At 53.1% G+C, this 24,301-nt stretch overlaps 1 protein-coding gene across 1 annotated transcript in view; it reads right to left on the reverse strand.

The window, feature by feature from the left end:
* Positions 1-1,500: 1,500 nt before the first annotated feature.
* LOC144506219 (protein Shroom2-like) overlaps positions 1,501-24,301 on the reverse strand; it is a 191,346-nt gene continuing 168,545 nt past the window's right edge. The window contains exons 3-4 of the mRNA XM_078232079.1: positions 2,159-2,290; positions 1,501-1,639 (exon numbers count right to left, since the gene is read on the reverse strand). Coding sequence (XP_078088205.1) covers positions 1,501-1,639; positions 2,159-2,290 — 271 coding nt within the window. The remainder of the gene's footprint in view (positions 1,640-2,158; positions 2,291-24,301) is intronic.

Genomic DNA, 24,301 nt, shown 5'->3' on the forward strand with positions numbered 1-24,301 from the left:
CTCCCCAAACACACCCATCACCGTATCCAACTCCCCGAACACACCCATCACCGTATCCAACTCCCCGAACACACCCATCACCGTATCCAACTCCCCGAACACACCCGTCACCGCATCCAACTCCCCGAACACACCCGCCACCGCATCCAACTCCCCAAACACACCCGTCACCGCATCCAACTCCCCGAACACACCCGTCACCGTATCCAACTCCCCGAACACACCCGTCACCGTATCCAACTCCCCGAACACACCCATCACCGTATCCAACTCCCCGAACACAACCATCACCGTATCCAACTCCCCGAACTCACCCGTCACTGTATCCAACTCCCCGAACACACCCATCACCGTATCCAACTCCCCGAACACACCCATCACCGTATCCAACTCCCCGAACACACCCATCACCGTATCCAACTCCCCAAACACACCCATCACCGTATCCAACTCCCCGAACACACCCATCACCGTATCCAACTCCCCGAACACACCCATCACCGTATCCAACTCCCCGAACACACCCGTCACCGCATCCAACTCCCCGAACACACCCGCCACCGCATCCAACTCCCCAAACACACCCGTCACCGCATCCAACTCCCCGAACACACCCGTCACCGTATCCAACTCCCCGAACACACCCGTCACCGTATCCAACTCCCCGAACACACCCATCACCGTATCCAACTCCCCGAACACAACCATCACCGTATCCAACTCCCCGAACTCACCCGTCACTGTATCCAACTCCCCGAACACACCCGTCACTGTATCCAACTCCCCAAACACACCCGTCACTGTATCCAACTCCCCGAACACACCCATCACCGTATCCAACTCCCCGAACACACCCGTCACCGTATCCAACTCCCCGAACACAACCATCACCGCATCCAACTCCCCGAACACACCCGTCACCGCATCCAACTCCCCGAACACACCCGTCACCGTATCCAACTCCCCGAACACAACCGTCACCGCATCCAACTCCCCAAACACACCCATCACCGTATCCAACTCCCCGAACACACCCGTCACCGCATCCAACTCCCCGAACACACCCATCACCGTATCTAACTCCCCGAACACAACCATCACCGCATCCAACTCCCCGAACACACCCGTCACCGCATCCAACTCCCCGAACACACCCGTCACCGTATCCAACTCCCCGAACACACCCGTCACCGCATCCAACTCCCCGAACACAACCGTCACCGTATCCAACTCTCTGAACACACCCGTCACCGTATCCAACTCCCCGAACACAACCGTCACCGTATCCAACTCCCCAAACACAACCGTCACCGAATCCAACTCCCCAAACACAACCATCACTGTATCCAACTCCCCGAACACACCCGTCACCGTATCCAACTCCCTGAACACACCCGTCACCGTATCCAACTCCCTGAACACAACCATCACCGTATCCAACTCCCTGAACACACCCGTCACCGCATCCAACTCCCCAAACACAACCATCACCGTATCCAACTACCCGAACACACCCGTCACCGTATCCAACTCCCCGAACACACCCGTCACCGTAGCGAGCTCACGAGTGAAGCAGGGGATGGAGAAACGCGAAGACCGGATTTGAAGGATGGTTGGTGGAGGACTCAGATGGCGGGAGCTAAACAACAGCGTTTTCCCTTCACATTCCCATTCATCTTCATAGAAATCATAGAAACCCTACAGTACAGAAAGAGGCCATTCGGCCCATCAAGTCTGCACCGACCACAATCCCACCCAGGCCCTACCCCCAAATCCCTACATATTTTACCCGCCAATCCCTCTAATCTACGCATCTCAGGACACTAAGGGGCAATTTTAGCATGGCCAATCAACCTAACCCACACATCATGGACTGTGGGAGGAAACCGGAGCACCCGGAGGAAACCCACGCAGACACGAGGAGAATGTGCAAACTCCACACAGACAGTGACCCGAGCCGGGAATCGAACCCAGGTCCCTGGAGCTGTGAAGCAGCAGTGCTAACCACTGTGCTACCGTGCCGCCCCAATCTTCTTTGTCAATTAAAAAAAAATAAAACAGCCCAAAGAACCATAGATAACGTATTCCCCACAGCGTTTAAACGTGAAGTTTGCAGGCGCTACGGCAGCAGCGAAACGCTGTGCAGCGAGGCACTTACGTGGCGTGATACCGGGAGTGCCACGATGAGCAAACCCCACTGGACGATAGCTGCATCATGGCGGGTTCTGGCGGGCTGTCCGTGAACTTTGTTGAATGCCAGGAGTGGGGCCTACACGCTGGCTCATTACACCTGAATGGGAGAGAAAGTTTACCATTGAAAAAGGTAGCAAATTAAGCCAGGTTTCTTTTGATATATTAAAACAATCCGTTCAGTAAAAAAAAGCTGCCCAGCGGTGGGAAGCACCACACAAGTCAAAGAAAGGGCAGAATGATGATCTGATTCCTGGGCAGCATGTCCCAGTCAAGTGGGCCTCTCTTCAACCAAAGCCTACAGGGAGGACAACAATGGTGAGCCTCGCTAGCAGGCATTTTGGTTTCCTGTTATTTGGTACGCAGGGTGTTTGCTACCTCCGTCAAAGTCTCTTCAGAACCTTCAACTGCAGAAAAGAACTAAATGGAAAGAGCCATACTGGACCTGGTATTGGGGAATGAGCCCGGCCAGGTGGGGTCATGTTTCAGTAGGGGAGCAGTTCAGGAACAGTGACCACAATTCACTAAGCTTTAAGGTACTGATGGATAAAGAAAAGTGTAGTCCTCAAGTTAAGATGCTAAACTGGGGGAAGGCTAATTACAACAATATTAGGCAGGAATTGAAGAATGTAGATTGGGGGCAGATATTTGAGGGCAAATCAACATCTGGCAAGTGGGAGGCTTTCAAGTGTAAGTTGATAGGAATTCCGGACCGGCACATTCCTGTAAGGATGAAGGATAAGTATGGCAAGTTTCGGGAACCTTGGATAACGAGAGATATTGTGAGCCTAGTCAAAGAGAAAAAGGAAGCATTTGTCAAGGCTAGGAGGCTGGGAACAGAGGGATAAGGTCCCCGGAAGGGTTGGGGATTTTAGTTCAGTCGGGCAGCACGGTCGGTGCAGGCTTGGAGGGCCGAAGGGCCTGTTCCTGTGCTGTAATTTCCTTTGTTCTTTGTCCTATAAACTTGCTCCATAAAAGCAAGGCAGGCCAGTTACCCCTACAGTCAAAACACTTTTAAAACAGGAACCTGCAGGGAAAGTTACGATGAATCACATTTTTCCAGGCATCAGCATTCACCTGACATTTTTAAAACCGGCAAGATATAGCTACAGATAACAGGGTTCAGGATTGGCTTAGTTGAGAGGCCCAAACCTGTGGGTGCTTTTGAGCTGGGCGTGTACCAAGCAATAGATTCACTTCACATCTAATGACAGGTCATTAACTGGGAAAAGGCTTTAGGCGACACAGAAATATCGCACGGTCAGATTAGCCCGTTTACACGGCGACTCTGGCTGTCAAACAGTTGACTATCTCAATGAAGGGGCTTACAATCAGATGGAATTTCAGATGTTTGGCTTCCAATTACCACGGTTACGGTGTTACTCTTCACACCTGCACTTTAAAGTCCTCCTATCAGATCCAGAGAATTAACTGCCAAATTCGACAAGCACTTGTCCATTCAAGCAGAAGGGAGCTTGACACCAGTCAAGCTGAGGGGGAAAAGCCAGCCCATTCTTCAGCCTCTTTGATCCGGATCTTCAAACAGATCCGGGTGGGTGGGCAAAGAAACATTTCAAGAGATGAAAGGTGATAATGTTTCTGAATATCACAGGGTTCCATTCATGGACTGTGCACGTTTTCGATCACTGGGGACCTTCACTGGAGCCTGGCATTATCCCGGGAGACCTAACCTCAGTTAGAACCTACAATTCCGTCCTGGAGGATACCCGTGCCTCACGGGAAGGCAAAGTGGGCCTCAGCATGTTTTCTGGATGCTTCAACCTGTTCCATGCAGGAGCACAGGAACTGGGAATAGGCCATTCAGCCCCTCAAACCAGTTACTGAAACACAGGAACCGGGAGTAGGCCATTCAGCCCTTCAAACCAGATACTGGAACATAGGAACTGGGAGTAGGCCATTCAGCCCCTCAAACCAGATACTGGAACACAGGAACTGGGAGTAGGCCATTCAGCCCCTCAAACCAGATACTGGGACATAGGAACTGGGAGTAGCCCATTCAACCCCTCAAACCAGATACTGGGATATAGGACCTGGGAGTAGGCCATTCAACCCCTCAAACCAGATACTGGAACACAGGAACTGGGAGTAGGCCATTCAACCCCTCAAACCGGATACTGGGACATAGGAACTGGGAGTAGGCCATTCAGCCCCTCAAACCAGATACTGGGATATAGGACCTGGGAGTAGGCCATTCAGCCCCTCAAACCAGTTACTGGAACACAGGAACTGGGAGTAGGCCATTCAGCCCTTCAAACCAGATACTGGAACATAGGAACTGGGAGTAGGCCATTCAACCCCTCAAACCAGATACTGGGACATAGGAACTGGGAGTAGGCCATTCAACCCCTCAAACCAGATAATGGGACATTGGAACTGGGAGTAGGCTATTCAGCCCCTCAAACCAGATGTTGGGACGTGGGAACTGTAAGTCGGCCATTCAGCCCCTCAAACCAGATACTGGGACGTAGGACCTGGGAGTATGCCATTCAGCCCCTCAAACCAGATGTTGGGACGTGGGAACTGTAAGTCGGCCATTCAGCCCCTCAGACCAGATACTGGGACATAGGAACTAGGAGTCGGCCATTCAGCCCCTCAAACCAGATACTGGAACATAGGAACTGGGAGTAGGCCATTCAGCCCCTCAAACCAGATACTGAGACATAGGAACTGGGAGTAGGCCATTCAGCCCCTCAAACCAGTTACTGGAACACAGCAACTGGGAGTAGGCCATTCAGCCCCTCAAGCCAGATACTGGAACACAGCAACTGGGAGTCGGCCATTCAGCCCCTCAAACCAGATGTTGGGACGTGGGAACTGGGAGTAGGCCATTCAGCCCCTCAGACCAGATACTGGGACACAGGAACTAGGAGTCGGCCATTCAGCCCCTCAAACCAATTACTGGGACACAGGAACTGGGAGTTGGCCATTCAGCCCTCAGACCTGTTCTGCTATCCAATTAGTTCATGAACAATGTGTGTCTTAACTCTACTTTCCACCTTATCCTTTAATGATCTTGCTAACCATCAGGCTCCATTTGGAACTGAACCCTCACCTCAGCAGCTTTTTTTGTCTGAAGGGTGAGGGTGGGGCAGATTTTGAGGTTTCTAATCTCCCGTGTGTGAAGAGGTGGTTTTAGACATCGCTCCTGAGTGGCCCAGCTTTAGAGTTCTTTTTCAAGGCCCAGCTATCTGAGGAAATAGCTGGTCTGTATTTGCCCTTTTTGAACCCCTTTGTAATCTTAAACTCCTCAAGTGGATCACCCATTAATCTTCCATATCCAAAGCTCGCCTGCACAATCTGCCCTCATAGTTTAACACTTTCAGCCCTGGCATCATTCTTATGCTCCTCCAGTGAGGCAATGCTTATTGTTTATTAAGAGTACACGCAGTAAGGGCAGCACGGTGGCACAGTGGTTAGCACTGCTGCCTCACAGCGCTAGGGTCCCGGGTTCGATTCCCGGCTTGGGTCACTGTCTGTGTGGAGTCTGCACATTCTCCCCGTGTCTGCGTGGGTTTCCTCCGAGTGCTCTGATTTTCTCCCCCCCCCCACTCCAAAAGATCAAACTTATTTATTTATTAGTCACAAGTAAGGTTTACATTAACACTGCAATGAAGTTACTGTGAAATTCCCCTAGTCACCACACTCCGGCGCCTGTTCGGGTCAATGCACCCTAACCAACACGTCTTTCAGATTACAGGAGGAAACCGGAGCACCCGGAGGAAACCCACGCAGACACGGGGAGAACGTGCAAACTCCACACAGACAGCGACCCAAGCTGGGAATCGAACCCGGGTCCCTGGCGCTGTGAGGCAGCAGTGCTAACCACTGTATTACCATGCTGCCCAATGTGTGGGTTAGGTGGATTGGCCATGCTAAATTGACCCTTAGTGTCAGGGGGATTAGCAGGGTAAATACATGGGGTTACGGGGAGAGGACCTGGGTGGGATTGTTGTTGGTGCAGACTCATTGGGCCGAATGGCCTCCTTCTGCACTGTAGGAATTGTATGATTGATAGTAAAGTATGATGAGGAAATCGTGGATAATTGTAACAAGTGTGAGCCACACACCAAACTCCCAGTACATTATTAAACCACCCGTGGTGCTGCTCACAGTGGAGATTGTGTGACAGGGGTTCCAAATAAAAATTAAACAGGGAACTCTGAGAGGCAGAAACGCAGGTGTAGGAGTTTGAAAGACGCCTCTGCAAGGTGGGCCACGGCGGGGATTGAGAGGGGAAAAGCTTCACGGGAATAGGGGAGGCTTGTTCACAAATCCAAGGTGCCGGGGAACACGCACTGCAGCAGCCATGGCGCCGTCTACTGGACGGAGGCCTGAATCACGGCAGCTCCCTGTGAATGGAGGAGAAGAGGGAAATCCCATTCTAAAGGGGGATCGGACTCTTGAGTCTGTACTCGTTGGAGTTTAGAAGGATGAGGGGGGAATCTTATTGAAACTTACAGGATACTGCGAGGCCTGGATAGAGTGGATGTGGAGAGGATGTTTCCGCTAGTAGGAAAAACTAGAACCAAAGGGCACAACCTCAGGCTAAAGGGACGATCCTTTAAAACAGAGATGAGGAGGAATTTCTTCAGCCAGAGAGTGGTGAATCTGTGGAACTCTTTGCCGCAGAAGGCTGTGGAGGCCAGGTCATTGAGTGTCTTTAAGACAGAGACAGATAGGTTCTGGATTAATAAGGGGATCAGGGGTTATGGGGAAAAGGCGGGAGAATGGGGATGAGAAAAATATCAGTCATGATTGAATGGCGGAGCAGACTCGATGGGCCGAGTGGCCTCATTCTGCTCCTTTGTCTTGAGGTCTTTTGGAATTGACAGCAGAAAGGCTTTGGTGAAAAACTGTGGTGACAGGAAGTGCACGATAAGATGGTTAATTTTCAGTGCCATCCCTGACTGAAACTCCGGCTCACAGATCACAAAGCCACCATCGTTACCTTCGAGGGACATTCACTGCTGGCAACACAGTCAGGGGAGTTTCACAGTAACTTCATTGCAGTGTTAATGTAAGCCTTACTTGTGACCAACAAATAAACCTTTGGGGTGGCACGGTGGCACAGTGGTTAGCACCGCTGCCTCACAATGCCAGGGACCCGGGTTTAATCCCGGCCTCGGGTCACTGTCTGTGTGGAGTCTGCACGTTCTCCCCGTGTCTGCGTGGGTTTCCTCCGGGTGCTCCGGTTTCCTCCCACAGTCTGAAAGGCGCACTGGTTAGGTTGATAGGCCATACTAAATTGACCCTTAGTGTCAGGGGGATTAGCAGGGTAAGTGTGAGGGGTTAAGGAATAGGGCCTGGGTGGGATTGTGGTCGGTGCAGACTCGATGGGCCAAATGGCCTCCTTCTGCACTGTAGGGATTCTATGATTCTATGAACTAATCCTGGCTCGGGGGAGTCATAGAAACTAGAAGCAGGAGGAGGCCTTTCGGCCCTTCGAGCCTGCTCCGCCATTCATTACGATCATGGCTGATCAGCGAATTCAATATCCTGATTCCTCCCCTTCCCCCCATATCCCTTGGTCGCTTTAGCCCCAGGAGCTATATCTAATTTCTTCTTGAAATCAGACAATCATCTAGCAATGCCTTTGTTCCTATTCTGAGCAGGTAGCGCATAAACTAACCCACAAAAGATAGCAGATTGAGATTAGAAACCCAACTCCTGTCCTTCAGTACATGGGTACAGGGGCAGCACGGTGGCACAGTGGTTAGCACTGCTGCCTCACAGCACCAGGGACCCGGGTTCGATTCCCGGCTCGGGTCACTGTCCGTGTGGAGTTTGCACGTTCTCTCCGTGTCTGCGTGGGTTTCCTCCGGGTGCTCCGGTTTCCTCCCACATTCTGATAGACATGCTGGTTAGGGTGCATTGTCCCGAACAGGCGCCGGAGTGTGGCGACTAGGGGAATTTCACAGTAACTTCATTGCAGCGTTAATGTAAGCCTTACTTGTGACTAATAAATAAACGTTACTTTTTTCAGTGAAGGGAAACCCGGCCCAGCCTACACAATTGTTCATTGTCTGCCTCAGGGTAACTCAGGACAGATGCTCAATGCTGACTTGTTAGTGTTGCCCACATCTCAGGAACAGGTATTTTAATGAAGCGCATCCAAGTTTGTAATAGTGTACAATGATCAGAAATTCTATCCCTTAGTGATGGACCCACATTGTCCGCTTCTCTTTATTAGGCCATTCTCAGACATGTTGAGTTAAGGATTTGCGCGGATAACCTGGGCTGCTTCACACCGGCAGCGGGAACAGGGAGACAACACTATATTCTAAGCAACAAAGGACAGTTACGACCACAAACACTTCACGCACTCACATCACAGCCATGCAGACACCAACGTGGATTGTTAAACAATAAAATGGAGGAGTAATGTAGAGACAGTCACGGGGTCGGTGTTCCAGCTTCCCACTGGTCCGATGGCTGGTGAAGGGGGGGGGGGTGATGGAGCCGGGGGTTGGAGGGTGGGCGGTGGAGGTGCAGGAAGGAAGGGGGTTATGGGTAGGCGTGCTGTTACCTCATGGAATTTCTCAAGATCTTCGTCAGAAAGCTCCTCGCCACTTCAGCCTCTGTCTCAGGAGGAATTTTCTGTGCTACAATATCCACCATTTTGCCCCTCCTGAGTAAGCCAAAGAATGAGAGGAAGAAAATTCAGCCAAGCAAGAGGTCGAGAGAGAGAGAGGAGGTGTCATCGGAAAGTGTGGTCACAGCCTCAAGACTAGGCCGCAAAGCTGCTGCTCAACGAAAGGCAAACTGTTCTGGGTTGGACATAGAATGCCTACACTACGGAAAGAGGCCATTCGGCCCATCGAGACTGTACCAACCATGATACCACCCAGGCACTATTTCCATAACCCCATACATTTACCCTGCATCCCTCCCCCTGATACTAGGGTTAATTTAGCATGGCCAATCAACCAAACCCACACATCTTTGGACTGTGGGAGGGAACCGGAGCACCCAGAGGAAACCCACGCAGACACGGGGAGAACATGCAAACTCCACACAGACATTCACCCGAGGCTGGAATTGAACCCGGGTCCCTGGCGCTGTGGGGCAGCAGTGCTAACCACTGTGCCACCATGCCAATAGCTGAAACGTAGCAGGAAGTAGATATCCAAAGGGGCCGTGCCAAGTTACAAGCAAGTCGAAGGCCGGGGACAGATGAGGGAGAGAGGATTGGTGCGGTGGGGGTGTGATATTGTCCAGCGGTGAAAGGATTACAGTCTGCTGTCTCAGGGCACGGTCTCTGTCTCTCCCCCTCACCACGATGTACAGCGCCGCTCTCACAAGGCATCAACGCAAAGATAGGAGGAATAACCCAAATCAGGATAAGTAGCCTACCTCTCCGGCCAATAAAACCTCGTTTGAGTTGCTCTTCCCACCTTCAGCCTCACTGGGGAGGAGAAATGGCCAAGCCTTGTTTCCCCCTTTCTCATTATAAAACCCTGATCGATTCTACCCGCTCCTACCTTCTGAAAGGAAACGCCTGTTGTAGATATTGCAGAGCAATGAAACGGTGCAGTATTGTGTTGCAAAGAACAGAAGCACTGAAGTCCGTCACTTGTTGTGTCGGAACAGGAAGAGGCCCATTCAGCCCCTCGTGTCTGTTCCTCGCTTCAGTCCAATCATGGCTGATCTGCTTATTAAACTCCATTTGACCTCCCTGGCTCCATAAACCTGGAGCTAGAATGGATGCGATGGGCCCAAAGGCCTCTTTCTGTTACTCGTGACCCCAGTTTCAACTGCTTTTTGCTAGAGAGAGGGTTCTAGATTTCCACTGGCCATTATGTGAGGACAGTAAGAGTTTTAACAACACCAGGTTAAAGTCCAACAGGTTTATTTGGTAGCAAATGGTTATTTGCTACCAATTAAACCTGTTGGACTTTAACCTGGTGTTGTTAAAACTCTTACTGTGTTCACCCCAGTCCAACGCCGGCATCTCCACATCATCATGTGAGGTACTCCGAGGTTAGTGGGTTTCTGGACTGTGGTGTACACTAACACGTGGTAAAGCAGCAGTGGTTAGCACTGCTGCCTCATAGCGCCAGGGACCCGGGTTCGATTCCCGGCTTGGGTCACTGTCTGTGTGGAGTTTGTACGTTCTCCCCGTGTCTGCGTGGGTTTCCTCCGGGTGCTCCGGTTTCCTCCCACAGTCCAAAGATGTGCGGGTTAGGTTGATTGGCCATGCTAAAAATGCCCCTTAGTGTCCTGGGGTGTGTAGATTAGAGGGATTAGCGGGTAAAATATGTCGGGATATGGGGGTAGGGCCTGGGTGGGATTGTGGTCGGTGCAGACTCGATGGGCCGAATGGCCTCTTTCTGTACTGTAGGGTTTCTATGATTCTATGATTGGTGGATTTGTCGGTTTCTTTATTAGATATATTAGGCATATTGAAATTGTGGGTAAACATCATCGAATTGGGAAATGAGTCTTTCCTTCCCAAAGCCAAGGTGCCACAAGATGGATGTGTCCGCTGACTAATGGCACAAGTCATGTGGTACAACTACCCACAATACATTTAATCACAGTTGGCAACCCTACACAGAACTGTAGCAAGACACCCTCTCCAACAGTGCAGCATTCCCTCAGTACAGCAACGAAGTGGCAACCAACATCACGTCATAAAGTCAGAGGTTTACAGCATGGAAACAGGCCCTTCGGCTCAACTTGTCCATGCCGCCCTTTTTTTAAAACCCCTAAGCTAGTCCCAATTGCCCGCATTTGGCCCATATCCCTCTATACCCATCGTACCCATGTAACTGTCTAAATGCTTTTTAAAAGACAAAATTGTACCCACCTGGAGCTAGAATGGATGCGATGGGCCCAAAGGCCTCTTTCTGTTACTCGTGACCCCAGCTTCAACTGCATTTTGCCTCTGGCAGCTTGTTCCAGACACTCACCACCCTCTGTGTGAAAAGGTTGTCTCTCTGGACCTTTTTGTATCTCTCCCCTCTCACATTAAACTATGCCCTCGAGTTTTAGACACCCCTACCTTTGGGAAAAGATATTGACTATCTAGCTGATCTATGCCCCTCATTATTTTATAGACCTCTATAAGGTCACCCCTAAGCCTCCTATGCTCCAGAGGAAAATGTTCCAGTCTATCCAGCTTCTTATAACTTAAACCATACAATTAATGTTACCAGAGAGGCAGTGCTGGGTAGACTAATGGGACTGAAGGTGGACAAGTCCCCGGGTCCGGATGGAATGCATCCCAGGGTATTGAAAGAAATGTCAGAGGTAATAGTGGATGCGTTAGTGATTATTTATCAAAACTCGTTGCATTCTGGGGTAGTGCCGGTTGATTGGAAAACGGCTAATGTTACGCCGCTGTTTAAAAAAGGAAGGAGACAAAAGGCGGGTAACTATAGGCCGGTCAGCTTAACGTCTGTAGTAGGGAAAATGCTGGAATCCATTATTAAAGAGGAGATAGCAGGGCATCTGGATAGAAATGGTTCGATCAATCAGACGCAGCATGGATTCATGAGGGGAAAGTCGTGCTTGACAAACATGTTGGATTTTTATGAAGATGTGACTAGGGCGGTTGATGGAGGAGAACCGGTGGATGCGGTGTTTTTGGATTTCCAAAAGGCGTTTGATAAGGTGCCCCATAAAAGGCTGCTGAAGAAGATTAGGGCACACGGAGTTGGGGGTAGTGTGTTAAAGTGGATTGGGGACTGGCTATCCGACAGGAAGCAAAGAGTCGGAATAAATGGGTGTTTTTCCGGTTGGAGGAAGGTAACTAGTGGCGTGCCGCAGGGATCGATACTCGGGCTGCAACTGTTTACCATTTATATAGATGATCTGGAGGAGGGGACGGAGTGTAGGGTAACGAAGTTTGCAGACGACACAAAGTGGAAAAGTGAATCGTGTGGAGGACGGAGAAGATCTGCAGAGAGATTTGGACAGGCTGAGTGAGTGGGCAAGGATATGGCAAATGGAGTATAACGTTGAGAAATGCGAGGTTATACACTTTGGAGGAAATAATAACAAATGGGATTACTATCTCAATGGAAACAAATTAAAACATGCTACCGTGCAAAGGGACCTGGGGGTCCTTGTGCATGAGACGCAAAAGCCCAGTCTGCAGGTACAACAGGTGATCAAGAAGGCAAATGGGATGTTGGCCTATATTGCGAGGGGGATAGAATATAAAAGCAGGGATGTCTTGATGCACCTGTACAGGGCATTGGTGAGGCCGCAGCTGGAATACTGTGTGCAGTATTGGTCCCCTTATATGAGGAAGGATATATTGGCATTGGAGGGAGTGCAGAGAAGGTTCACCAGGTTGATACCGGAGATGAGGGGTTTGGATTATGAGGAGAGGCTGAGGAGATTGGGTTTGTACTCGTTGGAGTTTAGAAGGATGAGGGGGGATCTTATGGAGACTTATAAGATAATGCGGGGGCTGGATAGGGTGGAGGCGGAGAGATTCTTTCCACTTAGTAAGGAAGTTAAAACTAGAGGACACAGCCTCAAAATAAAGGGGGGTCGGTTTAAGACAGAGTTGAGGAGGAACTTCTTCTCCCAGAGGGTGGTGAATCTCTGGAATTCTCTGCCCACTGAGGTGGTGGAGGCTACCTCGCTGAATATGTTTGAAGCGCGGATGGATGGATTCCTGATCGGTAAGGGAATTAAGGGTTATGGGGATCAGGTGGGTAAGTGGTACTGATCCACGTCAGATCAGCCATGATCTTATTGAATGGCGGGGCAGGCTCGAGGGGCTAGATGGCCTACTCCTGCTCCTATTTCTTATGTTCTTATGTAAGTCCCAGTAGCATCCTTGTAAATCTTCTCTGCACTCTTTCTAGTTTATTCAAATCTCAGGAGTGGCTTGAAGCCACAACTTTCTGACTCAGAGGTCAGAGTGCACCACTGAACCATTGCTACAAGGAGTCAAGGGTGAAGTCAAAACCTGATACCTATCATAGAAACATAGAAGATAGGAGCAGGAGGAGGCCATTCGGCCCTTCGAGACTGCTCCGCCATTCATCACGATCATGGCTGATCATCCAACTCAATAGCCTAATCCTGCTTTCTCCCCATAACCTTTGATCCCATTCGCCCCAAGTGCTATATCCAGCCGCCTCTTGAATACATTCAATGTTTTGGCATCAACTACTTCCTGTGGTAATTAATTCCACAGGCTCATCACTCTTTGAGTGAAGAAATGTCTCCTCATCTCCGTCCTAAATGGTCTACCCTGAATCCTCAGACTGTGACCCCTGGTTCTGGACTCCCCCCACCATCGGGAACATCCTCCCTGCATCTACCCTGTCCAGTCCTGTTAGAATTTTATAAGTCTCTATGAGATCCCCTCTCATTGATCTGAACTCCAGTGAAAACAATCCTAACCGAGTCAATCTCTCCTCGTACATCAGTCCCGCCATCCCCGGAATCAGCCGGGTAAATGTTCGCTGCACTCCCTCGAGAGCAAGAACATCCTTCCTCAGAAAAGGAGACCAAAACTGCACACAATACTCTAGGTGTGGCCTCACCAAGGCCCTGTATAGTTGCAACAACACATCCCTCCCGACTCCTGTACTCGAAACCTCTCGAAAGGGTTACTTCCACAACGGGGGTAACTATTTATTGCAGGAATTATAAAGGTGGTTTACAAAGATCCTCAGACTCTAGGGTTTTATTTGATGCGACGGCAGGTTGCCTGAGGCGCTGAACCAAGTGTCATGAACCATTTGGCAGCTGGATCTTCAAAGCTTTGCGAGCAGCTGAATGAACACGAGGTTCAAAGCTACTGCTCTGCCTCATAAATGTCACCGACACGCTAACTGCACGTGTGGTCGGCACGCTGCCACGCAAGCGGTCCACGCAGAGATCGACATGCAGAAGGGCCAGCGACGGCCCAGTTTCATGATGTGCAGTGACTGTCCCTCGGGTAGTCCCTTCCGAATGAAGCCAAAGCCATCCTCCATCCAGCCCGGCCCCAGGAGAAGGAATTCTCCCTTCCCATTGCCAACACACGCCTGCCTGGAGATTATACAAACCCGATAGCAAATGAGAGGCGTGCTGTCAGCTCACTGGGTTTGAAACCCCGGTGGGTTCTGCGCCCACCGTGTGCAGCAGATTTCCACACTTTCCAACCTCTTTGTACAAAGCAATGTTTCCACAGCAGTAGCTGTGCGAATGGGCAACGAAGCACCAAAACATCTCTGAGGGTTGTTCAGTTTATGACACTGTTCAAATGTCGCCAAACCACACCGCACCGGCCTGTAGAAAGAGCAGCTGTTAGCCAGCCTCCACAAGCATCAGCAAGTAGCAAGATATGAAAAAAACAGTACTGGTGGGGACGGGTCTGTCACTGTATAATACTGGGGTACAGCACTGGTGGGGACGGGTCTGTCACTGTATAATACTGGGGTACAGCACTGGTGGGGACGGGTCTGTCACTGTATAATACTGGGGTACAGCACTGGTGGGGACGGGTCTGTCACTGTATAACACTGGGGTACAGTACTGGTGGGGACGGGTCTGTCGCTGTATAACACTGGGGTACAGTACTGGTGGAGACGGGTCTGTCACTGTATAACACTGGGGTACAGTACTGGTGGGGACGGGTCTGTCACTGTATAATACTGGGGTACAGTACTGGTGGGGACGGGTCTGTCACTGTATAACACTGGGGTACAGTACTGCTGGGGATGGGTCTGTCACTGTATAACACTGGGGTACAGTACTGGTGGGGATGGTCTGTCACTGTATAACACTGGGGTACAGTACTGGTGGGGACGGGTCTGTCACTGTATAACACTGGGGTACAGTACTGGTGGGGACGGGTCTGTCACTGTATAACACTGGGGTACAGTACTGGTGGGGACGGGTCTGTCACTGTATAACACTGGGGTACAGTACTGGTGGGGACGGGTCTGTCACTGTATAACACTGGGGTACAGTACTGGTGGGGATGGGTCTGTCACTGTGTAACACTGGGGTACAGTACTGGTGGGGACGGGTCTGTCACTGTATAACACTGGGGTACAGTGCTGGTGGGGCTGGTCTGTCACTGTATAACACTGGGATACAGTACTGGTGGGGACGGGTCTGTCACTGTATAACACTGGGGTACAGTGCTGGTGGGGATGGTCTGTCACTGTATAACACTGGGATACAGTACTGGTGGGGACGGGTCTGTCACTGTATAACACTGGGGTACAGTGCTGGTGGGGATGGTCTGTCACTTTATAACACTGGGGTACAGTACTGGTGGGGATGGGTCTGTCACTGTATAACACTGGTGTACGGTACTGGTGGGGGCGGGTCTGTCACTGTATAACACTGGGGTACAGTACTGGTGTGGACAGGTCTGTCACTGTATAACACTGGGATACAGTACTGGTGGGGATGGTCTGTCACTGTATAACACTGGGGTACAGTACTGGTGTGGACAGGTCTGTCACTGTATAACACTGGGATACAGTACTGGTGGGGATGGTCTGTCACTGTATAACACTGGTGTACGGTACTGGTGGGGGCGGGTCTGTCACTGTATAACACTGGGATACAGTACTGGTGGGGATGGTCTGTCACTGTATAACACTGGGATACAGTACTGGTGGGGATGGTCTGTCACTGTATAACACTGGTGTACGGTACTGGTGGGGGCGGGTCTGTCACTGTATAACACTGGGATACAGTACTGGTGGGGACGGGTCTGTCACTGTATAACACTGGTGTACGGTACTGGTGGGGATGGTCTGTCACTGTATAACACTGGGGTACAGTACTGGTGGGGGCGGGTCTGTCACTGTATAACACTGGGATACAGTACTGGTGGGGATGGTCTGTCACTGTATAACACTGGGATACAGTACTGGTGGGGATGGTCTGTCACTGTATAACACTGGTGTACGGTACTGGTGGGGATGGTCTGTCACTGTATAACACTGGGGTACAGTACTGGTGGGGCTGGTCTGTCACTGTAACACTGGGGTACAGTGACAAACACAGTTCAAACTCTCCTGTGGAGGCAGAATTCCACTTGGTTCTCCACTCTGTCACAGGAACAGAAGCAGGCCAATCTGCCCTTCGTGCCACTCCCATCATTCAATTAAATCTTGGCTGATCTGCACCTCAACTCCATTCTGCCATCTTGGTTCCAGACGTGTATATATCCTTGCCTGAAAATAAACTGACCTTCAGCTGACTCCCAGCCTCCCAGCCGGGAATTCTAGATTCCAACAATGCTTTGTGTAAAGAGGTGCTTCCTGACATTCCATTTGCCCATCTCCTGTCCTGGGTCTCGGACAAACAGCCAGCCTTCAGGAGTGAAAATGTCGGAAAGCCACACTTGCTCAAAACACTGCCAGCATTGCACTCTGGGTAAAGGAGGATTCAGCCATCGTATCCAATCACAACTGAGGATTCGACCAGAATAGAAATCAAACTTCAAAGGATATAGGACGTTCCACATGTTTCAAATGTCCCAAAGTGTTTCCTGGCTAATGAAGAATTTAGAAGTGTAATCAGTAGTACAGGAAGTACAGCAGCCAACTCGCACACGGCAAGCTCCCTCCAACAAACAAAGTGTTAATGACTGGATGATCTGTTTTAGCAATGTTGTTTGAGGGCTAAATATTGCCAGGACACCGGGATAACTTCCCTGCTCTTCTTCCAACAGTGTGCCGCAGATCTCTTACACCCACCTGAGGGGAAGGGACAACCTTTGATTCACCGTCTCATCCAAAAGATGGCACCTCCAACAATGTCAACCTGGATTAAATCTCGGCAGTGGGGCTTGAACCCACAACCTGCTGACCCCAAGATGAAGTTGAGGTGACCCCCAGGAGCCCAGAATGAACTCAGTGGCATCCACTGCACAAGGCTGCCTCATGTGCCATCGTTCTGCCCATTTTATATCCATCGAAAGCCAACCCTCATAGTTGCTGCCCTCAGATCCCCCACCAGACAATGTCCAGTGACACACCTCGGCAACAGAAATTAAACTCCACTCAAACATTGTCCCCTCCCTCGCCTGCACCACAAAACATACAACAGACAGACAGACTAACAGACGACGGGTTGTTGCGGCTTCATTAGCCACAGAAACATTTTGAAACCAGCTCAGGAATTGGCTATTTCGGCAAACCCGTGAAAGGCTCAGCAAGCCTGGCCGTGTTAGGCCCGAAAACTGCCAGGCCAGTTCCAGCTGGTTCAGCAGGTTTCTGAAAGGACTAATCCCGGATAATTCGCTGTAGACAGCTCTCTGTCCAAACTTACACATCCACATCGAGGTTAGAAAGAAAGAATGATGCTGGTAAATCCTTTGCTTACATGAGGGCCAGAGCAGGGCCATGGGGAGATCGCGGTGATAGCTCGGTCACATGGCTCAAAAAGGAGAGTTTTAACTGTAAGGGAACCGAGACGGAGGGGCAGGGGGAAACAGGACAGGGGGAAATGGGGCAGGGGGAAACAGGGGAGGGGGGGAGAGGGGGAGCGGTGAGAGGGGGGGAGCGGGGAGAGGGGGGGAGCGGGGAGAGGGGGGGAGCGGGGAGAGGGGGGGGAGCGGGGAGAGGGGGGGGAGCGGGGAGAGGGGGGGGAGCGGGGAGAGGGGGGAGCGGGGAGAGGGGGGGAGCGGGGAGAGGGGGGGAGCGGGGAGAGGGGGGGGAGCGGGGAGAGGGGGGGGAGCGGGGAGAGGGGGGGGAGCGGGGAGAGGGGGGGGAGCGGGGAGAGGGGGGAGCGGGGAGAGGGGGGGAGCGGGGAGAGGGGGGGAGCGGGGAGAGAGCGGGGAGAGGGGGAGAGCGGGGAGAGGGGGGGAGCGGGGGAGAGGGGGGAGCGGGGAGAGGGGGGAGCAGGGAGAGGGGGGGAGCGGGGGGAGCGGGGAGAGGGGGGAGCGGGGGGAAGTGGGGAGCGGGGGAAGGGGGGAGAGGGGGGAGCGGGGGGAAGTGGGGAGCGGGGGAAGGGGGAAGCGGGGGGAGGGGGGAGCGGGGCTGGGACCGGGGGGAGGGGGGAGGGGAGAGGGGGAGCGGGGGGAGGGGGAGCGGGGGAGGGGGGAGCGGGGGAGGGGGAGCGGGGGAGGGGGGAGCGGGGGGCGGGGGGGAGGGGGGAGCGGGGGGGGAGAGCGGGGAGAGGGGGGGAGCGGGGAGAGGGGGGAGCGGGGGGAGGTGGGGAGCGGGGGAAGGGGGAAGCGGGGGGAGGGGGGAGCGGGGAAGGGGGAAGCGGGGGAGAGGGGAGCGGGGCTGGGAGCGGGGGGAGGGGGGAGGGGGAGAGGGGGAGCGGGGGGAGGGGGAGCGGGGGAGGGGGGAGCGGGGGGAGGTGGGGAGCGGGGGGGAGCGGGGGGAGCAGGGGGAGGGGGGGAGCAGGAGCAGGGGGAGGGGAACGGGGGGAGGGGGGAGAGGGGGAACGGGGGAAGGGGGGAACGGGGGGAGGGGGGGAACGGGGGAGGGGGGGAACGGGGGGAGGGGCGAGAGGGGGCGGCGAGAGGGGGGCGGGGAGAGGGGGGCGGGGAGAGGGGGGCGGGGAGAGGGGGGCGGGGAGAGGGGGGCGGGGAGAGGGGGGCGGGGAGAGGGGGGCGGGGAGAGGGGGGCGGGGAGAGGGGGGCGGGGAGAGGGGGGCGGGGAGAGGGGGGCGGGGAGAGGGGGGCGGGGAGAGGGGGGCGGGGAGAGGGGGGCGGGGAGAGGGGGGCGGGGAGAGGGGGGCGGGGAGAGGGGGGCGGGGAGAGGGGGGCGGGGAGAGGGGGGCGGGGAGAGGGGGGCGGGGGAGAGCGGGGAGAGGGGGGGCGGGGAGGGGGGACGGGGAGGGGGGACGGGGAGGGAGGACGGGGAGGGGGGACGGGGAGGGGGGACGGGGAGGGGGGACGGGGAGGGGGGACGGGGAGGGGGGACGGGGAGGGGGGACGGGGAGGGGGGACGGGGAGGGGGGACGGGGAGGGGGGACGGGGAGGGGGGACGGGGAGGGGGGACGGGGAGGGGGGGACGGGGAGGGGGGACGGGGAGGGGAACGAGGAGGGGAACGGGGGAGGGGGAACGGGGAGGGGGAACGGGGAGGGGGAACGGGGAGGGGGAACGGGGAGGGGAACGGGGAGGGGGAACGGGGAGGGGGAACGGGGAGGGGGAACGGGGAGGGGGAACGGGGAGGGGGAACGGGGAGGGGGAACGGGGAGGGGGAACGGGGAGGGGGAACGGGGAGGGGGAACGGGGAGGGGGAACGGGGAGGGGAACGGGGAGGGGAACGGGGAGGGGGAACGGGGAGGGGGAACGGGGAGGGGGAACGGGTAGGGGGAACGGGGAGGGGGAACGGGGAGGGGGAACGGGGAGGGGGAACCGGGGAGGGGGAACGGGGAGGGGGAACGGGGAGGGGGAACGGGGAGGGGGAACGGGGAGGGGGAACAGGGAGGGGGAACAGGGAGGGGGAACGGGGAGGGGGAACAGGGAGGGGGAACAGGGAGGGGGAACGGGGAGGGGGAACAGGGAGGGGGAACAGGGAGGGGGAACGGGGAGGAGGAGGGGGAATGGGGAGGGGGAGGGGAAACGGGGAGGGGGAACGGGGAGGGGGAACGGGGAGGGGGAACAGGGAGAGGGGGGGAACGGGGAACAGGGAGGGGGAATGGGGAACAGGGAGGGGGTACAGGGAGAGGGAGGGGGAACGGGGAACAGGGAGGGGGAACGGGGAACAGGGAGGGGGAATGGGGAACAGGGAGGGGGAACAGGGAGAGGGAGGGGGAATGGGGAACAGGGAGGGGAAACGGGGAGGGGGAACAGGGAGAGGGAACAGGGAGAGGGAACAGGGAGGGGGAACGGGGAGGGGGAACGGGGGAACGGGGAGGGGGAAATCCCCATGGTGCCTTGCTGCAGCTCAGTTAGTGTCTCCCTTGCCTCAGAGTCACTAACATTGCAAAATGGCGAATTTGGAGCTCAGCCAAAACTCCACTCACAGCAGCAGCAGCTCCGGAGGATCCCAGCCGTGGGTGAGGTCAGAGGCTTTTGGCAAAAGTCTTATCTGGCACTGAGGGACTCCCAGCCTACTGCGACGAGGTTGTGAAAGGTGCTATATAAATGTATGGCTCTTCTGTTTTTTTAAAATGTGATAACAGCTTCAGGTGCTCCAGTTTGTGACCCAAAGTGGGAGGAAAGTGAGAGCAATCATTCGTCAAGTAAAAGTTAAAGTTTATTTACTTATTCATCACAAGTAGGCTTACATTCACACTGCAATGAAGTTACTGTGAAAATCCCTTCGTTGCCACGCTCTGGTGCCTGTTTGGGTACACTGAGGGAGAATTTAGCTTGGCCAATGCACCTAACCAGCACGTCTTTGGAGTGTGAGAGGAAACCGGAGCACCCGGAGGAAACCCACGCAGACACGGGGAGAAGGTGCAAACTCCACACAGACAGTGACCCAAGCCGGGAATCGAACCCAGGTCCCTGGCGCTGTGAGGCAGCAGTGCTAACCACTGTGCCATCCTCCTGTCCCTAAAGAACGTCAGTGAAGCCGTCTGCATTCAACTACGACCCAGCACCTTCAATGTCATTTTTTTCCCCCAATTTTTGTTAAACTAAATTCAAATTCTCAAAATGCCACAATGGGATTGGAACTCACATCCCCTAGGTTCTGAATCCAGTAACTTAACGAAAGTTAAGGTAACAAAAGTGCAGCACTTTCGCCTCGGTTGCAGCCCAATGAGGTGACGTAACTTTTGACGATTAAACACTGAGGTTAGGAGTGGAAAACCACCTCAGCTCCTCTCCCCGTTAGAGATGCCATGAGGCCCTGCTCGAGGGCACAGCACACAGGGCGGACAGAGGGATGGAGACTGGTGGTAGCCATGGCACTTTACCCTCAGTGAGAGGGCTTACAGCTGTGGTCAACTGAGCAGTGCACAGGCTGATGGGAAAATGACAGCTTGGCTGAGGTAGAGGAGAACCATTGGGGGTGGCATCATGCCTAGCCCACTACTGACTGCCAGTAACCGGTAGCAGAGGCCACTCTTCACCTGCGAATCTAAATAATACTCAACAGTTGGCTATTTGACTGTGCTGGCATCACAAACCAGCCTGGTGGTGTTATCATTTGGGCGGCACGGTGGCACAGTGGTCCGCACTGCTGCCTCACAGCGCCAGGGACCTGGGTTCGATTCCCGGCTTGGGTCACTGTCTGTGTGGAATTTGCACATTCTTCCCATGTCTGCGTGGGTTTCCTCCGGGTGCTCCGGTTTCCTCCCACAGTCCAAAGATATGCGGGTGAGGTGGATTGGCCATGCTGAATTGTCCCTTGGTGTCAGGGGGATTAGCTAGGGTAAATACATGGGGTTATGGGGATAGGGCCTGGGTGGGATTATGGTCGGTGCAGACTTGATGGGCCGAATGGCCTCCTTCTGCACTGTAGGGTTCTATGATCTATTCTATCATTGACTGGGTGCAGGGATCATTATTAACCAATCATGATCCACTTTCCAAACTGTTTGATTTTGCCGGGCCCAGCGAGTTCTGAGGTCAAATGTCATCACCCACAATGCTTCCCTTGGCTCAGGATCAGGTGACAGCACAGATTACAAGCATTTCTCATTCACCCAGGAGGGTGTTCAATGTCGAGAAGACTCATAAGAACATAAAAAATAGGAGCAGGAGTACGCCATCTAGCCCCTCGAGCCTGCCCCGCCATTCAATAAGATCATGGCTGATCTGAAGTGGATCAGTTCCACTTACCCGCCTGATCCCTATAACCCCTAATTCCCTTACCGATCAGGAATCCATCTATCCGTGATTTAAACATATTCAACGAGGTAGCTTCCACCACTTCAGTGGGCAGAGAATTCCAGAGATTCACCACCCTCTGAGAGAAGAAGTTCCTCCTCAACTCTGTCCTAAACTGACCCCCCTTTATTTTGAGGCTGTGCCCTCTAGTTCTAGTTTCCTTTCTAAGTGGAAAGAATCTCTCCATCTCTACCCTATCCAGCCCCTTCATTATCTTATAGGTCTCTATAAGATCCCCCCTCAGCCTTCTAAATTCCAACATTTCACACCAGACCCTCTCGGGTAACTGTTCTATCAAATTCACAGTTAGAAGATGGCTTCCTCCCCTTCTGCCTTTAGTTACCTTTCTGCATCATCCATGGCTCAGTAATGAGCACCCTGACCTCCTGAGTCAACTGGGTTGAAGCCAAGACTTTCGGGCCCACAATCTAGGCTGACACTCCAGTGCTGTACTTTGGGTGCGCAGCACTGTTGGAGATGCCGTCTTCCAGATGAAACATTAACCAAGGCCCCTATATCTGCCCTCTGCCCTCTTAGGTACATGGGAACAAAGATGTGCGGGTTAGGTTGGTTGGCCATGTTAAATTGCCCCTCAGTGTCCCGGGATATGTAGGTTAGAGGGATTTGTGGGATAAATGTGTGGAGTTACGGGAATCGGACCCGGGTGGGATTGTGGTCGCTGCAGACTCGATGGGCCGAATGGCCTCCTTCTGCACTGTAGGGATTCTATGAAACAGTCCCAGGGCACATCTGAGGGAGGGGCAAGGGTGGTGTCATGTCCAATATTTATTCCTTCATCGTCATCCAAAGCAGATTATCTGCTCACCAACCCAGTAGTGTTTGTGGGATCTTGCTGTGTAGCAAATTGACCGCCATGTTTCCTGCATTACCACAGCGAGGACCCTTCAGAAACATTCCATTAGTCGCGAGGGGCTATGGGACATCCAGAAGTTGCAAAAGGCACCAAAGCAGTGAAAATTATTTCTTTCTTTAAACACTGAGACCTCGTTACTAGCACTGGAAATTATAACATGGAGGTCAACAGCAGTCAACATCCACATAGCCATGAAGCGTTCTCTATAAATGCACCATCTTTCCTTCCCTCAGGGAACAAATTTATAGATGGCAAACTGCAATCTGAATGGGAATACAGCTATTCGTTTATGAGTCGTCCATGTCCAAATGAAGCAAGACCTGGACCATGGGAAGGCAATGGTGCATTGATATGGCCTCTGGGCTAGTAATCCAGAGATCCAGGGTAAGTCTCTGGGGACCTGGGTTCAAATCCTGCCACAGGACATGGTAACATTTGAATGCAATAAAATTCTGGAATTAAATGTCTAATGGTGACCATGAAACGATTGTCGATCGTCATAAAACCTCATCTGGTTCACGAATGTCCTTTGGGAAAGCAATCTGTCGTCCTTACCCGGTCTGGCCTACATGTGACTCCACAGCAATGTGGTTCATTCTTAAACGCCCTCAGGCAATAACTGCTGACCCAGCCAGCGACACCCATATATCCAGGTTGGGACGACACATTCGTGCCAGGCAATGACCATCACCAGTAAGAGAGAATCTAACCATCATTCCTGACATTCAATGGCATCACCATGACTGAATCCCCATGAGCCACATTCTGGGGGTTACCACTGACCAGAAACTGAACTGGACTAGCCACTTAAAAACTGTGGCTACCAAAGCAGGTCAAAGACTAGGAATCCTGCGGTGAGTAACTCACCTCCTGACTCCCCCAAAAGGGCAAGTTGGGGGCGTGATGGAATACTCTCCACTTGCCTGGATGAATGCAGCTCCGGCAATGCTCAAGAAGTTCAACACCTTCCAGGATCCCTGCTGCCGTCAGACTTTTGAATGGACCTACCCTGCATTAAGTTGATCTTTCTCTACACCCTAGCTATGACTGTAACACTACATTCTACACTACGCGACACGGTGGCACAGTGGTTAGCACTGCTGCTTCACAGCTCCAGGGACCTGGGTTCGATTCCCGGCTCGGGTCACTGTCTGTGTGGAGTTTGCACATTCTCCTCGTGTCTGCGTGGGTTTCCTCCGGGTGCTCCGGTTTCCTCCCACAGTCCAAAGATGTGCGGGTTAGGTTGATTGGCCATGCTAAAATTGCCCCTTGGTGTCCTGGGATGCGTAGATTAGAGGGATTAGTGGGTAAAATATGTAGGGTTACGGGGGTAGGGCCTGGGTGGGATTGTGGTCGGTGCAGACTCGATGGGCCGAATGGCCTCTTTCTGTACTGTAGGATTTCTATGATTCTATGATTTCTATGATTCTACACTCTCTCCTTTCCTTCTCTATGAATGGTATGCTTTGTCTGTAGAGTGCGCAAGAAACAATACTTTTCG

Source organism: Mustelus asterias, chromosome 17 (genome assembly GCF_964213995.1).
Source record: "Mustelus asterias chromosome 17, sMusAst1.hap1.1, whole genome shotgun sequence".
Lineage (NCBI taxonomy): Eukaryota > Metazoa > Chordata > Chondrichthyes > Carcharhiniformes > Triakidae > Mustelus > Mustelus asterias.